This window comes from Sturnira hondurensis, unplaced genomic scaffold (genome assembly GCF_014824575.4).
Source record: "Sturnira hondurensis isolate 20B ecotype Veracruz unplaced genomic scaffold, ASM1482457v3 Scaffold0004136, whole genome shotgun sequence".
Lineage (NCBI taxonomy): Eukaryota > Metazoa > Chordata > Mammalia > Chiroptera > Phyllostomidae > Sturnira > Sturnira hondurensis.
Genome location: NW_028076767.1, coordinates 53,997,218 through 54,014,854, shown reverse-complemented (window position 1 = coordinate 54,014,854; position 17,637 = coordinate 53,997,218). Strand labels below are relative to the sequence as shown.

Genomic DNA, 17,637 nt, shown 5'->3' with positions numbered 1-17,637 from the left:
TAACAAAGTAGACTCCTTTTAAATCACTGAAAAATCTTAGAGATTTAAAGCTCTTGTAGAGCATAACTGTAGAATGGAGCTCCTGTAACATTTTTTAATACCATATAGCCACACTGTATAGTCCCTCTGTCATCACTATAGTTACTCATGTCTCAGTAACACTAGTGTTATTAATTGTGAGTAGTGGTGTTTTTGATTCGTGAGGCCAGTGGAAACAGATGGCACAAACTGTGACTTCGTTGCCTTTGGTCAAACAGACATCACGTGTAAGAAAAGTATTCTCCATAGGTTAATGCTCTTCATTACGGGGACAGAATACTTAATTGAGCTTCAAGTTCCTAGATAGAGCATAATTCCTAATAGTGATTTTAGTTTTAAAGAACACTTAGGAAAGTAACTTTTGTTTCAGCTTTTCCCTACTTTAATTTTTGTCCCCAAAAGATTATTTTCAGCCTTGTCTTAAATTGTACATTAAGTGTGCTGAAACCTGAAGCATCATCACTATAGTAGTATATATTGCTTTTGTGCATATTTTTGCTTAGTTTGTATTGATGTGGTTCATCAGTGCTGGGGGAATATAAGATGGCTTTACAGAGGAACAGGTGTGGTGATAGTAGAAAAATTCTTAAAGGTTTTAAGGATACAAGTGTTACTTTTACTACCAGCCTCCCACCACCTTCCTGGTATGGCTGTAATTGTTTTTCTTTCAAAGTGCAAAAAATTTTATTAAAATTCTAACCATTCGCAATCATTGCTAAATACTGTTGTCCAAACTGGTGTTCTAAAAGTAACGAAGTTGTAAAATGTGATTTATGTGGAATTTAGGGTATTAAAAATTTCTAAAACTTTCTAAATCTAAATCATAAGGATGAAAAACATTAGAGGAATTACATGCCAGAGTAACAAGCTTGCACTCATATTAAATACATAGTACCTATTTAAAAGGTTTATTCCCCATATTATGTTTGTTAATAAAAGAGCAAGCTTAGTAATTAGTAAAACTGTAACGCCAGATAGGATTTTTTTCCCCCAACTGTAAGGTTCAATTAAATAGGAGGGTAGGGAAGATAGAGCAAGTAAGACAAGTGGGGGGGGGGGTGTGCTGTTTCTTGTTTTTCCCCTTGCGTGGCCCTTAAGCATTCAAGTGAAAAGTAACATTTGGAAAGGTGGTTAAAACCATTAACAACTAAGATCATTTCCAAATGAGATGAAGAATGTTACTAAAATAAGGATATATACAATAAAAACTCATTGTCAAGTTTTATATTAAAATCTTCAACATGAATCACTGTCAGTGTATTTGATGTCTTCATCTGTGATTTCCAAAATTTCATTCAAACACACTCATTTTCTTCTGCCACTACCAAAACACAGTCATCATTATAAGGTGATCGGGATGCAGTTGAAAAAACTGTGGTGAAACCAGAATTCAAATTTCTTTTGTACAGGAACCAAACGATTGCTCCTAAAACTGTCAGAATCACTGTGCCAGCAATCACCAGTGCTGATATTAAAATGTGGTTATCTGAAAAGGAAAAGACAATATAGGAATCAGGTCACATAAATCACTAATATGTTGGGGGCACTGATAGTTTCCTCAAATATTTTCCTATTTTGGGAATTTCCCACATTGATGTGAAAAAATATACTTATTACTATCAAGATTTAGCTTGAACAATTGCCGTAAAAATTTTAAAAGTACATTTTGCAGTTCTCCACTCTTAGTTTCTAAAAATCTCCTTTTTGTCATTTGAATTTTGGTAATTTTATTTTTGTATTCCTGAAGTAATGATGTACAACCTTTGAGTTTTGGGCTATTCAAAACCCTTGAATCTTCCTGTAAGAATTTAGTTTAATAACGAGCAAAATTACTCTTGTTAAGGTATTCAGAGGACGACTAGTTTGAGGAAGGTATTTGAATTTAGTAGTAGAAGTGTTATGGGAAAATTCAGAAATGTGTCTCATTTACAGATGTATTTTTGCATTGACATTACTTGAATATTCTCACAATGCTCCTTTCAGCTGGTGTTCGTTAAAGTGAGACTTGGAAAAATGTAAAGCTTAGCAAGAAAAATCTGGCCAAAAGTTATCTGTTAAGGTGAGGGAAAGCTATTGATACATTATTTTTTAAATACAGACTTTTAAAAAGTTGGGAGAAGTGAGGAAATGGCCATGGCTGAATTATCTTCTTTTCAGTCCCAAAATAGACTAAGTTTTGTAGTTTATTAAGGTGTGGGTGTGTTGTTATTAGAGACACTTAAGTGAAAAAATGTTAAGAATTCTATGAACTGCAAATGGGATTTTTCTTAGTTTTTATTAAACTTAACACAGCCCATTTATAGTACAGCACTTTGACTTTACCAGTGTGAACATATTTTATTTCAGTCTAGTAATGAATCTGTAATATAGTCAGTACTACTACTTTAAATAGTGATTATTACATGGCAGTATCACTAAAAAGTACATTTTAGTCTGAGATAGCATGGCAATTGAGACAGTGGCATAACAGACATAATCACGCACCTTAAGTAGTAAATTAAAATACCTCCTACTCTAAGAACTGAACAGCTTCCTGATGTCTTGGTAGGGCACAATCAGTGTATATGCTGTTTTTTTACGTTCAGCAAGTGACCCTTGACCAAGCTGCCTCCAGGACCTTTGGTTGGCTAGCTTCATACTACAATGTGCAGGAATGCCAATCTTGAGGCAACTAATGAGTAGTGTGTTAAAACTACGTAAGGAGCAACTAACTACTAGGAGTAGAGGATAGTTCTACATTAGAAAACCTAATTACAGGAAAAAATTCATTGCTCATTTTACTGACTAAATAATTGCTGTTTCTTAATACTAATTAAAAACAGCTTTTAGCTAGGAAGATAAGTCTTGCTTAGCCTAATAAAAGGAAGTTTAGGAAACCTGTAACAAACATGCTTGTATTAAAACAGGCTTACACTCCACTCCGTCTCTTCAACCAAAGGTCACTAATCTTTGTATTACTAAATGCAGAAGCACATGTACATTGATTCTTGTATCTACTGCAGCTGAACTATTAGCCACTCAGCCTTGACATGCTATCTCCTTTCCCTTTTATTTTTAAAGCTGTTCCTTTCTAATCATCTTTATGGAGTCAGAATTCTGCTTGGCTGATCTAAGTCACTTGTATCTTTTATATAACTACTTACAGTTAAGTATGTGTATAGTTGGTGCTGCTCCCCACTTACTCTCAAATCCATTTTACCACAAATTCTCTTAAATGATACCAATAGCCACTGTTATATCATCCAATATAGGAATTACTCTAGATTGCACATTCACTAATAATCAAGACTACATGTTATGTCTTCTTTCTAGTTTGACCATTCCTCTTGTCATCATACACTAGTTGTAACATTGACTGTGTGAGGCCCAAAGGTACATAATCCACTTTAAAAAGTGGATTGAGTGCCAATTGGTGAACCAAAGGGTCACTGGTTCAATTCCTAGATGGGGCACATGCCTGGGTTGTGAACCAGGTCCCCAATAGGGGGATGAATGAGAGGCAACCACACTGATGTTTCCTTCCCTCTCTCCTTCCTTTCTTCTTGCCCTAAAAGTAAGATTTTTTAAAATAGTGTTATTGGACTATGATGATTATAGTCTGATTTGAGTGCCTACTATGTACGTACAACTGCCCCCCCTTTTTTTAAAAAAGATTTTGTGTATTTAGAGGGGAAGGGAAGGAAAGAAGGAGAGAAATACCAATATATGGTTGCCTCTCTTGCGACCCATGCTGGGAACTGGCCTGCAACTCAGGCATGTGCCCTGACTGGGAATCGAACCACAATCTTTTGGTTCACAGGCCTGCACTCAATCCACTGAGCTACACCAGCCAGGGACAACTGCCCCCTAAGAAATAGACGCAGTTTAAATGACTTTCCCAAGTCCTTTTAGGACAGAAATTCAAACCATCCACCTTGGGTTATGCTGATCCATACTCTGATAACCTTTCCTCTCTTTCCTACTTAATATTTGCTTCAAGATCTGACTCATGCACCATCTCCTGTGGGTCGTTGCTTGCACTAACTTCCCCTTTTCTGCATGCTTACTACACCAAGTGCAGCCACTTTCTCAATGACGGCATTCTTCCCAAGGTCTTACACTTGAGTGAAAGGGAACTTCTGTTTGCCTGGAGCACTACTCCACTTAACTCTATTCTGGTTGCTTCAGCTCAGTGGTACCATTCTTCACAAAGTGATAAACATAATCCCTTTATGACAGGCTTTCAAACATCATGCTGCTCAAATATGGCCTTCCCTAGCAACTCTGTTTTAAAAACACAAAAGACACCTTCCTTTCTTCCTTCACTCATCTTTTTTTCCTACAGTACACACCACCATTTGACATACCATATATATTTACATGTATTTAATCTTCCCACTAAGATGAAGATTGAGAGCAGAGGCTGTTTCTGTTCACTGCTCTGTCTTCAATGTCTAATAGAAGAAAGCCTCACACATACTTAACATCTATTTGGGGGATATATTTTTTAATTAAAAGCTCACGAGTCTGAAGACCAAATGTTGCCAGATGTTTTATTCCTGAGGTGGTTTTGGGGCCCATCACAGACCTACCTGGTATTTTCTGCTCATTTCAATTTTCATATACCTTTTTCCCCTTGAGCATACATTTACATAGCTTAAAATTCATGGTTCTATAAGATATGCAATGAAAACTGCTCCTGCCCCACTATTCCTCACCTTCAATTTCTGTTCCTCAAAGGTAACAACTTCTGTTACTGCTCTCACAATGCTTGCTTCTGAGCTTTGAAATGACATGCTTATACTGCTTCTGTTTTTGATTTTTTAATTATGGTAACAACACTTTACTGTCTTAAATAACCAGTTAAGTGCACAATTCAGTAGCACTGAGGACATTCACGTGGTTGTGCTGTTACCACCATTCATCCATAGAACTCTTGCAAACCTGACACTTGTAGTAAACAGTAACTCCCCACTTCCCCCTCCCCAAGGCCCTGGCCCTAATGACCACCATTCGACCTTCTATGAGGTGGACGACTACAGGTACCATATACTAGGAATCATATAGTATTCTTTTGTGACTGGCTCATTTAGCTTAGTGTCCTCCAGGTTCATGCATGTATAATGTGTCAGATTTGCCTTTTTAAGGCTGAATAATATTCCATAGTGGTAATATATACCTCATTTTGCTATCCATTGGTCTGTTGATGGACACTTGGGTCGGTTCCACCTTTTGGCTATTGTGAATGCGGCTATAAACATGGGTGTGCACATATCTCTTGGGTCTCTCCTTTCACTTCTTTGGGCATATACCTAGAAGTGGAATTGCTGGATCATATGGTAATCTGTTTTTAATTTTTTGAGGAGCTACCATATGTTCCACAGTGGCTGTACTATTTTACATTTCTACCAATAGTGCACAAGGTTTCTACTTAACTTTTTTTAACCTTTTTATTATTATTTTAATTATTGTTCAAGGACAGTTTTCTGCCTTTTACTTCCATCTTAGCCCACCCTCCCCTACTTTCTTCATACTGTCAGAACTTGTTATTTGCTGTTTTTTAGATAGCCAACCTAATGGGTGTGAGGTTGTGCTCTGCCTCATATTTTTAGATGTTATATATTGCTCCTATAGAAGAGGGAATTAAATACACGTGAACTTTTAAAAACTCTTTCATCATAGTTGTTATATTAGGGCAAGCTATAAACAGAAAATAGTCAAGATACACATACCTAAAAAAGGACTTGTATCTAAACTTTTAAGAGTAAACTACCAATAAATAAGGCAAACCAGCCTGGTGTGTACCAGTGTGGCTCAGTTGGCTATCGTTCTTTTGCAAAGCAAAAGGTTGCCTGTTCAATTCCTCATTAGAGGACATGCCTGGGTTGCAGATTTGCTCCCCAGTAGGGACACATATGAGAGGCAACTGATAGGTGTTTCTCACATTGATGTTTCTCTCCCTTTATTTTTCCCTCCCTCCCTCTCTCTAAAAAAATGTTTAAATAAGAAAAAAAAAAGGAAGCAAACCTAAGAAAAAATAAGGGCAAAAGACTTGAACAGGCATTTCATAAAAAGATATCCAAATGGCTGATAAACATGTAAAGGTGCTCAACATTATTTATCAGGGATAGGAAAAAATATAATTACCTTCTAAATGGCAGAAATTAAATAGGTTGACAGTACTATTCAGGGTTGGGTGAACAAATGGAATTTGAATACATTTCTAGCAGTAGAAATGTAATGTGGGTCAACCACTTTGAAAAATTATTCAATGTTTTGCACGCTATGACTCTGCAGTTCCACTCTGGAACTTTTTTTAAACACCAAATTGTATTTTCGCATTGAACTCCATTGTTTGTTTTTGTGGGAAATGACAGAAATCTTTTCTCTAAAAAATGTATCCTGTTACAATTCATGAAGCATCTGTGTTAAGCACTTACTAAATGCCTTTTTTGAAAGCTAATGTACTTACACGGTTCAAAAGTAAAGCTATACTGAAGTCTGTCTGCCATCTTGTTTCTCCCACTCAAGGAAAATGAGAATATAGGTCCAAAGAAATGACAAATTTCATACACAGGCCTGTTATATTAGTGCTAAAACTGCAAATGACCCAGATACCCTTAACATACTAGAATGGTCCTGGCTGGTGTAGCTCAGTGGACTGCCAGCCTGTGAATCAAAAGGTTACTGGTTCGATTCCTATCAGGGTACATGCCTGGGTTTTGGGCCAGGTCCCCAGCTGGGGGTTTGTGAGAAGCTACTGATGGATGCATCTCTCACACGCCAATATTTCCCTCTATCTAAAAATAAGATACTTAAAAAAATAAGTGGATAAAATCTTTCATACTTATAGATATTATACAATAAGAAAAAGTACAATAGATATGCATAACATAGATGAAAAAATCCTGACTGAAAGAAACCACTAGAGATATGTTTATGTAAAATTTAAGAAAAGCAACTAATTTACAGCGATAGAAAATATACTGGTTACCTATGGGATGGCTGGGGGTAGGGTGGGCATTTATAGGAAAGGACTAGGGAAATTTGTGTGATGGGGATTGTATCTTCATTTGAGTAGTAGTTAGGTGTACACACAAGCAGTTATCAGGCTGTACATTTCAGGTTTGCATTTTACCCTGTTTATACCTCAAAATATGGAGATTAAAAAACACCATCCAATTTCATAAGACATTCATACATTGCTTCTAGAAATGCAATGTGCTATGACATTCATAGAAGTTACACCTCACTTTTTAAAAATTTTTAATATATTTTATTGAGTATGCCATTACAGTTGTCCCATTTCCCCCTTTTCATTCCCCTCCACTGCACACCCCTCCCCCCCACATTCCACCCCTGCAGTTCATGTCCATGTGTCATAATTTCTTTAGCTTCTACATTTCCCACACTACTCTTGCCCTCCCCCTGTCTATTTTCTGCTTAACTTCTATGCTACTTATTCTCTCTACCTTTTCCCCCTCTCAACTCCTCCCACTCCCCTGTTGCTAACCCTCCATGTGATCTCCATTTCTGTGGTTCTGTTTCTATTCTAGTTGTTTGCTTGCTTTGTTTCTGTTTTTGTTTTAGGTGTGGTTGTTAGTAATTGTGAGTTTGCTGTCATTCTACTATACATGTTTTTTATATTCTTTTTCTTAGATAAGTCCCTTTAACACTTCATATAATAAGGGCTTGGTGATGATGAACTCCTTGAACTTGACCTTATCTGAGAAGCACTTTATCTGCCCTTCCATTCTAAATGAAAACTTTGCTGCATAGAGCAATATTGGATGTAGGTCCTTGCATTTCATGACTTGGAATATTTCTTTCCAGCCCCTTCTTGCCTATAAGGTCTCTGTTGAGAAATCAGCTGACATTCTGATGGGAACTCCTTTGTAGGTGACTGTCCCCTTATCTCTTGCTGCTTCTAGGATTCTCTCCTTCATTTTAATCTTGGCTAATGTAATTATGATGTGCCTTGATGTGTTTGTCTTTGGGTCCAACTTCTTTGGGACTCTGAGCTTCCTGGACTTCCTGGAAGTCTATTTCCTTTGCCAGATTGGGTAATTATTTGTTAAAATAAGTTTTCCACTTGTTGCCGTTCCTCTTCCCCTTCTGGTACCCCTATAATTCGGATGTTGGAACATTTAAAGATGTCCTGGAGGTTCCTAAGCCTCTCCTCACTTTTTTGAATTCTTGTTTCTTCATTCTTGTTTATTTCTTCCTTCTGGTCCACTCTTGATTTGAGTTCCAGTTTTCTTTCCATCACTGTTGGTTCCCTGTGCACTTTTCTTCATTTCACTTAGTGTAGCCTTCATTTTTTTAATCTAATTTGTGACTAAAATCAACCAGTTCAGTGAGCATTCTGATCACCAGTATTTTGAACTGTGTGTCCGATAGGTTGGCTATCTCTTAGTCACTTAGAAGTATTGGCTCTGGGGCTTTGAGCTGTTCATGTGCTTGAGCCATAATGTTTTGGTCTGTTCGAGCTTGTTAGGTATGAGGGGCAGAGCCTTAGGTGTTCACCAGGGGCAACCCAGTCTCTGGGTTGTGATGCTGTATGTGAGGGCAGGGTCCGAGAGGGAACAATGGCACTTACTCTGCTCTCTGTAGGACCTCAGTCCCTTCTGCCACTTCCCCCAAGCAAACTGGGCCTTTCTGGTGCTGGTTCCTGGGTGAGTGGGTTTGTGTACATTCTAGAACCCTGTGGGTCTCTCCAGCAAATTCTCTTGTGAAACTGGGAGCCTCCGGGCACCTCAACCCCCACAAGTATTTTCAGTCAGTGCTTTTAAGCTTTATTTTCCATCGCTGGGCCCTGGGTTGCACAGTTTGTCTCACTGCCCGTTTTTTGCCTGGTTAATCTATATGAGAATGTGTGACCTCGGTCAGCCAGCGGCCTTGCATGCCTCATTGGGTCTGCTTGTTTCCTCCTCATGCCCAGGTCTGCCAACCACCACTTTTTCCTGCCTTGACACCTCTTTGCTGGCCGCTAACTCTACCCCCTTATGGGTCTGGATGAATGTTTCATTGTCAAACTTCCATACAGTTCAATTTTCTGTCTGTTCTGGTTGTGTTTTTGTTTCTAAATCTTTTCTTCTTCTTAAATTTGGTTTGCGAGGAGGTATAGTGTTTCCAACTATGCCTCCATCTTGGCTGGCTCTCACTTTCAATTTAGCAATAATATTTCAGGTAATTCAGAAAATACACATTTATGCAAGGTGACTGATTGATTGCTATTATAAAGAAGGACTTGGATTCATTGTTTATAATAACAAGTTTAGAAACAGCTCAGTAGTCAAGCTGGTTAAATAACTGTATATCCATACAATGGAAGAGTGTGTAGTTATAAAAAAGAAGAAGAAAAGAGACCAGTATATAGATAATGGTATGGAGAGAGATCTAAAATACATTAGTGAATAAAAGGTACAAAGTAAGTCATATCTCAAATTGCTTACTGGCAAAAGAAGCACTAGGCAGTTAAAGAAGGAATGGAAATGGTGCCTAGTAAGTATAGAATGGGGACAGAATGGGAGACCGTTTTTTTAGTGTTTGCCTCATATAGTTTTTCTTTTGAACTATGCAAATACACACATTTGGTTGGCAAAACAGTTTGTTCCATACAATGGCTCTAGTAGTGCTTAGTTGTCTTTAACTTCATTTGAAACAGTTTTTGTAGATTGTACTGTCACAGCTGTCATATCGATGCGTTTTTTAAAAAACTTACCAACATTGAATTTTAGTGCAGCCATGTTAACATTGAAGATAGAAGAAAATACGCAACATTCTCCGCATATAATGCTTTATTTCAAGAAAGGTAAAAACACAACTGAAATGCAAAAAAAAAAGATTTGTGCAGTGCATGGAGAAGTGCTGTGATTGATTGGACATGTCATAAGTGGTTTGCAACATTTCTTGGTATATTTACATATTGAACAAAGAATTCTTTGTTGTGCACTGTTTTATGCATTGGAAGATGTTTAGCAGCACTCCTGGCCTCTACCCACCAGAAGCCAATAGCAGAAGACAGCCGACATACTCAAAATATCCAAATCAATAAAGTTATTGGTGAAAATAAAAACTCTGTCCTTTATTTTACAGAAAAAGCTAAATGAACTCTTTGGCCAACCCAATATTACTTGTAGCTTTCAAAAAAATGTATTTAGTAAGCCCTAAGACAAATGCTCTATGAGTTGTAATTATAACTTCGTTGAAAGTTTTTTGAACAAAAGATGTAGTCATTTCCCACAAGAACAAATAATGGAGTTAAATGAGAAAATAAAATTTGGTGTTTTCAAAAAATGTTCATTTCATACCTAACCTGGAGTTATATTTAAAATGTCAAGTTTTATTACTAAGCTAAAAGACCTTCATACATTTGTATAAAAGTTGTTTTACTTTACATTATGTCAAATAATTTTTTAAAGGGTGTCCTTAGTAGTATTTTAACATGCTAGATTGTTAGTACATTTGTACTTAGGAAAAATTTTAACGAAAGAGTAATACTTACCTGATAAATATTTCTTTTCATATGGAACTAAAATACAAAAGAAAACCAAAATTAAAATTTAAGTATGCTTTATTCTAAGTTTGCCTTTAAACACTTTCGAAGCAGCTAAAAATGAACCCTTTAATAGCTCGGTAGGATCCATATTTCTTCTTGGTATTGCATGTGTTACCTGTTTCAAACTTAGTTTATTTAAAAAAGATGTAGAAGTCTGAAAAGATGCATTAGCTTGGTTGATGAAAAAAAGAATAAGGAAACTCAGACAATGAGTGAGGGAAATCAGAGGATTATGGCTGGAGAATCTGTAGAAAACAGTAAAATTAAAGCACACATTTGTGCACCTCATTAGTACCTCAGCTGTGACCTTACTGTATTAGTGTGCATTTACTCATGTTTTCTGATGTCTCAAAGTTTAATTAAAAACTTGGTTTATGTAATGGTGCCCTGAAGCACAGTAAAGGACCCTATATTTTAAAGTCCAATAAATAATGGAAGTTAAAGGCTACTATCATAAAACTATGACATTTTATAAGAACTCCTCTGAAGCAAGTAAAAAATACCATATTTTGCTTTGTGTAATGTGCTCCTGTGTATAATGTGCACCCATGTTTTTTTGTGCATGATACACAGGAGTATTACACACATGGTATGTAATTATTACACCCATGTATAATGTGCATCCTTATTTTCCCCTCAAAAATTTGGGCAAAAGATGTGCATTATACATGGCAAAATACAGTACTTTCAGATTTAAAGAAAGGAAATAAACCAGAGAAAGTGTATAGTTTTTGGTTTGCAGATAAAGTGGAAGGGAATACTAAATGCAGAGTGAGGAATGGCTGTTATGTTTCAAGCACTCCAAAATTGTATTTTGAAATTTTAAGTGCCTTAAATGAGAGAACAATTCTTTCTAGAACTTACAACATACTTTGTGTAATGTTTTAGTAATAACATCAAAATGCTGTGGTTCAAAATTGTTGTTCACTAGGAAGTATTATGATGGGTCAAAAGAAAAAATTTTAATCCAGAATAAATTATAAAACTACAAAGCAATTTTTTCTTTGCCAAAAAAAAATCGGTCCTTGTACAGAATCAAATTATTTGTAAACTAACATTCGAATCCTGGAATGATTAGATTTCTGGAATCAGACATGATTATTCACTTCTATTGTTCAATCAAATCACATGTAAAGAGGCTGTGATACTGAATACTTTTCTTTGAACAACCGAAAAAATTTGACCTTGAAAGCTCTAAGAATAAGTGGATACAATAAAATATGTGTGGTTCACCTAATCTGGCCATACCTTTGAAATATAAGAGAATTAATATTTGAATTCTAGGAGATGTGAGAACGAACCCTCCTAACACTGGGTTGGCCAAAAAGTTCATTTCTTTTTTTTTCATAAGATGGTTCTAGTAGTGTTTAGTCGTCTTTAATTCCATTTGAAACAATTTTGTTAGGTTGTATTGTGACAGCTGTCATGTCAGCGTGAATTTTTTAAAAACATCAAAATTGGTGAATTTTTGTCCAGCAATTTTAATATTGAAGATGGAAGAAAATACGCAACATTTTCAGCCTAATGCTTTACTACTTCAAGAAAGGTAAAACCATCTGAAACACACACAAAAAAAATTGTGCAGTATATGCAGAAGGTGATGTGACTGACCAAACATGTCAAAAGTGGGTTTTGCAAAGTTTTATGTTGGGCGTTTCTCTCTGGATGATGCTCCATGGTCAGGTAGACCAGTTGAACTTGATAGTGACCTAATTGAGACTAATTAATAAAAATCAACCTTATACCATGCTGGAGATAGCCAACATGCTCAAAATATCCAAATCAATAAAGTTATTGGTGAAAATGAAAAAATATGGACTTTGTGGCCAACCCAATATATATTCTGGTCTTATTCCCTCTCTTGAGGCATATTTAAAATTATTTCAAAACCAGCCTTACTTTCCTCCTGCTCCTAGATTGGAAAAATGCCTTTAATTATACTTACTGGCTGCTTTACAAAGGGTTCCTTGCACAGAAGTAACTTCACAATTTCCTTTTTTCCATTCACCCGTCACAGTGTGCAAAAAGGCACAGGTGTCCACTAGGTCCTCGTCGTCATCTTGGTCTGTCCACTTATGGAATGTCATATTTGAATTATCAAACCACTTGAAACTTGAATCTGTCAGTTAAGAGTATCCTTATCAGTATAAAGCCAAAGGTCAAGGATTAAAGGTGAGAAGTTACTAAGGTATGTCTGGTTTAAGCATTTGGTTGTAGGATTTAAATTAGAACACGACTATATCCTGTGTACAGGTAAATTAAAGGTATTGGTTCAAGAAGGTTCTGAAGTTCTCATGTGTGTAAAGAAAAAAAATCATTTTATGCAAATAGGCAAGAAAATAGTTAAATTATAAACAGTAACCACTTCATTTTGAAAGTAATTACATATTTTCTGTAGTAACAATAAATACATTTACATGATATATATAACCTTTATAGTTGTCCATCTGTATCCTACTGACACTAACACTGATTCTTATAACCCTGCCACATTATAACAATTCTGAACTCAGAACCATATTTTTATCCAGATGAAAGAATCAACTTCGACTGTCACATGTGAAACACATTGAGCTGCTCAGGGAAAAGCCATGGTACAAGACGGGGGTGCATACTGAACCTGCAGTACCTGCAGACCAGAGGAAGCCAACCTTGAGCTACAGAATCGGAGAATCTAAAAGAGAGTAATCAGTTTTACTAATACTGAGGAAAAAAGATAAATATCACTTACCATCTGTATCATAAAACATTCCTAGTAGGATATCATCTGGGCCTTTCCATTGCTTTTTCAAAGTATCCAGTATGAAAGCATTTTCTTCTTCATTGTGTATGCTGATCATATCTGCTCCTGAAATTAGGAAGAAGAAAAGTCTCCCCAGAGCCAATAAAAGTCACATGGAGTATATAAAAGTATATATTATTAAAATACATAATGTTACACTATACATTTTTTAATTTAGCTTGAAAATATGCACGTCTGAAAAGAATGTAATCATGAGGAAAGTAATGTGATATAAATTGAACAGAATCATTTTATGTTCTGTTTGATTCACCTAGAGTTCATAATCTCATTTTCAGGAAAACATCTTGGGGAGAGGCTGAGCAGTAAAACACATAATGCATCTCTACTTTTTTCCACTACTCACTTTACCTAGCAATCATGGCTCCATTTCACAAGGGTAGAGAGGAGTGGCTCTTACCAACCCACACCCAGGAGAGCTCGAAAGTGTTAGGGCAACTTGCCAGAACAGTCCCAAGACCTAGTCAAGTTCAACTAACAAGCAGTGTCTTTGACCTACCTCACTTAACTGGCATTCATACCTCTGCTGCCCAAAGTCTATTCCCATATTTTCCTCTGGTCATCCTTAGAACTAAGTCCTGGTTAATGACAAAGGAGGTCCCCATTCTCACTGGGTAATTAATTGGATTTTCCTGGGACTCTCACAGGGTTCAAGGGTAAAGAGCAGCAGCCATGTATATTCTTGTCTCGCATATATTAACTTTCTTATCCTTACAATCTATAAGTTACATAGCACCCTATAAATATCAGCAGTAACTCCACTTTTCCAAGAGGTATTTAACCTTGTCCCTTAACCCAAAGGTTCTCTTGCAAATTAAAAAATAAGTCCACTGTCTTCGTTGGTTAATACATATGAGAAAACACTAGTGGAGTTAGTTTCTCTAGTGATATTACATGTTTTTGCAAACTAAAACAATGAATGACATCAAAGCTTGTAGAAACCAGAAATCTGGTTGGGAGAATACATCTAACCCCTGGTGAGGATAAAAATAACAACATCCTTTCAACTGTATGTAGCTACATGAAGAATATAACAATGTTCCTAAGAAAATGATTTTCCAGCTTCAGTAATTATAGAAGTAACAACTTTTCTATTTTCCAAGGATAAGTCGTTTATCCTACACATATTTTAAAATTAGTTTGGAAGCTCTGTGTACTACAATGAATTCAAGTACATAAAGGAATGAGGAAAAAGCCTTCTCTACTATTGAATTACATTATTCCAAAGTCATCCCGACAACAAGGGCTCCCGAAAACCTCGGTACAGTTACACCAAGGTGGTCCTCTGAACTGTAGTCTGCATCAGAATCCCATGGAGAGCATGTCAATACAGAGTGCTGGGCCCCACACCAGAGTGTCTGATTCTGGGGGAGTGAGATGGGGCCTGAGAACTTACATTCCTGACAAGTTCCCAGATGATGCTAATACTGCTGATACAAGAGACCACATGAGAATTATAGAAGGCTTAAACAGTAGGCGAGTATACTTATGACATCACTCTCATCAGTAACACTTTTTGTAGTAAGTTAACAGTTAATTGAGGAAGAGAAAGGGTTCCTGTTATGTTCTAATGTGGTAAGAAAATCTGTATCAGGTTATTGCTCTCACATCTTTCAAAAGAGGCTCAACAAAGGAATTTAATTACACAAGAAAAAACACTATAGAGCCAAAAATGCCCCCCAAAGCATACCATATTGTTTTTAAAAAACCTCACAGAAGCTCTATTAAAAACAAAAAGGCAAACAATTAAAAAAAACAGTTCTCAAACTGAAAAAGGCAATTCACCCTCACAAAAGAAAATATAACAAAAATATGTGAAAAATTCAATCTTACTGGTAAAGAAATGAAAATTAAAAAATAAGCACATGTTCAGATTAAAAAGTGTCCACCTTGGGTGTAGAAAAATATTTAGGAATTCATAAATGGGTAGAGTAGAAATTAGTACATAGTACCACCTTTTTGGAGACAATATGGAAAGATATATCAAAAGCCCTTTAAAAAGTACATACAGCCCTGACCTGTGTGGCTTGGTTGGTCATCACGCCACAAAACAAAAGGTTGCCATTTTGGTTCCTGGTTAGGACACATGCCTGGGTGATTGATTTGGTCCCCAGATGGGATGCACACAAGATGCAACCAATTGATGTTTTTCTCTAGAAACATCAATTGTTTCTTTAGCTCTCTTGCGCCCTCCCACTACCTCTCTCTAAAGGTAAATAAATAAAATTTTGGTGGAAGTTTCACTAACCACCTACCAGAACGTTACCACTAAAGTATAGGTAAATCATCCTGAACAACTAACTGGAGACTAGCTGGAGAGAAGCCTTATAACCCAAGACTTACAGAAGGAGCCACATCACCATGAGACTGGTAGGAAGTGCGGAAGCATGAGAAGACTGGCTGGGCTCCCACAGGCAGCAGTGGAAGTTCCAGAGGGATATTTCAGCAGTCGGGTGGGAGGTTTCCCCTGAGAACTGTGAGGTCTAAACCCCAAGCTGGGCTCCCCAGCCTAGAGCACTAGAACTGGAAGAGGAACCCAAATAACATCCAACTATGAAAAGCAGCAAGGTTTTTTCTACCAGGGAGACAAGACTATAAACACAAAGAGCTGCTTAAGAGGCCAGTGAACAAATTTTTCTTTGCAGCCACTTAACCTGGGATTCAGCAGAGGGAAGGCAGAGCAGACTAGAGCCATGTTAGGAGTCATGGGTTGGTAACTCAGAGAAAGAGATAAAGAAGAGCCAGCTTCCAGGGTCCCTGTACTCAATTATTCCCCATACTGCAGAAGCTGTCTGTCTCAGGGCAGAGCACTCCCCTCATTTAGCATCAGCCTGGGAGAAAGCAATAGCACCCCCCACAGAAAGCCCTCTCCCCTCACCCTGTGGAGCTTAAACTGGGCTGCTGAGGCCTACAGCTAGAGGGCCTTTTAGTGATAAAGGCAAACGGAAAGCAGGCAGGCAGAGGCAGACCACTGGGAGCTTTGAGACTTTGGCTAACTCTTACCCATGGCCCAGTGTTGGTAAAAGCCAGCCTTGCTAACAGCTTTGTTCTTTGTACACACAGACAGGCCCCGCAGAAGGAGCCACAATCTGTGGATCACTGATAGCTCCAAAAAGGTTTCCCAGGACCAGTCACAGGTGACATCTATCACAGGTCTGCACCAGTGTCTTTGCAGATCTACCTAATACACAGAAACAAGCACAAAGAGGAAGCCAAAATGGGAAGACAAAGAAACAGGCTCCAAATAAAAGAACAAGAGAATTCTCCTGAAGACGGGGTAAATGAAATGGAGGCAAGGAATTTATCAGATATGAAGTTTAGAGTAATGATTACAAGGATGCTCAAAGCATGAAAAATGACATAAAAATAAAAAAGCAGTCAAATAAAGAATGCAATATTTGAAATAATTAATGCACTGGAAAGAATAAACAATAGGTTGCATGAAGCAGAGTATCAAATAAGTGATTTGGAAGACAAGGTAGAATAAAACAGCCAAGCAAAGCAGCAAAAAAAAAAGGAATTAAAAAAAAAAAAGTAGAGTTTGAAGGACCTTTGGGACAACATAAATTGTAACAACATCAACATCATGGGGATAATATAATGAGAAGAGAGTGAGTAAGGGATCGAGAACCTAATGGGAGAAATAATGACTAAAAACTTCCCTAACCAGGTAAAGGAAAAAGACACATAAGTACAGGAGGCCAGAAGAGTTCCAAACAAGATGGATTCAAAGAGGCACGCAAGACACATCATAATTAAAATGCCAAAGCTTAAAGACAAGAAGAAAATCTGAAATGGTACACAAGAAAAGCAGTTACTTGCAAACAATCTCACATAAACTGTCAGTTGATTTCTCAACAGAAACATTTTGTCCCAGAAGGGATTGTCATGAAATATTCAAGGTGATGAAAAGCAAGGACCTATAACCAAGGCTATTTTATTCAGCAAGGCTATCATTCAAAATTGAAGGAAAAAGAAAAGCTTCCCAGATAGGAAAAAGCTAAAGGTGTTTATTACCACCAAAGCAGTATCGCAATAAATGTTAAAGGGCTTGCTTTAAGAAGAAAAAATAACCCAGAAGAAAATGTCAATACACACATACATATCAATAAGCACCGTAAATGCAAATGGCTTAAATGCTCCAATCAAAAGACATAGAGTAGCTGAATGAATTTAAAAAAAAAACACACATACATATGCTGCCTCCAAAAGACCCACCTCAGAACAAAAGATACACAGAGACTAAAAGTAGAGGTAT

The 17,637-nt window shown here is 37.0% G+C and overlaps 1 protein-coding gene across 2 annotated transcripts in view; it reads right to left on the bottom strand.

Moving 5' to 3' along the window:
• Positions 1 to 1,033: 1,033 nt before the first annotated feature.
• LOC118985789 (CD302 antigen-like) overlaps positions 1,034 to 17,637 on the bottom strand; it is a 144,861-nt gene continuing 128,257 nt past the window's right edge. For both annotated transcript variants that reach the window (XM_037044613.1, XM_037044611.1), the window contains 4 exons: positions 13,311 to 13,427; positions 12,525 to 12,698; positions 10,526 to 10,552; positions 1,034 to 1,525 (listed from right to left, as the gene is read on the bottom strand). In XM_037044613.1, coding sequence (XP_036900508.1) covers positions 1,335 to 1,525; positions 10,526 to 10,552; positions 12,525 to 12,698; positions 13,311 to 13,427 — 509 coding nt within the window. In that variant the 3' untranslated portion in view covers positions 1,034 to 1,334. The remainder of the gene's footprint in view (positions 1,526 to 10,525; positions 10,553 to 12,524; positions 12,699 to 13,310; positions 13,428 to 17,637) is intronic.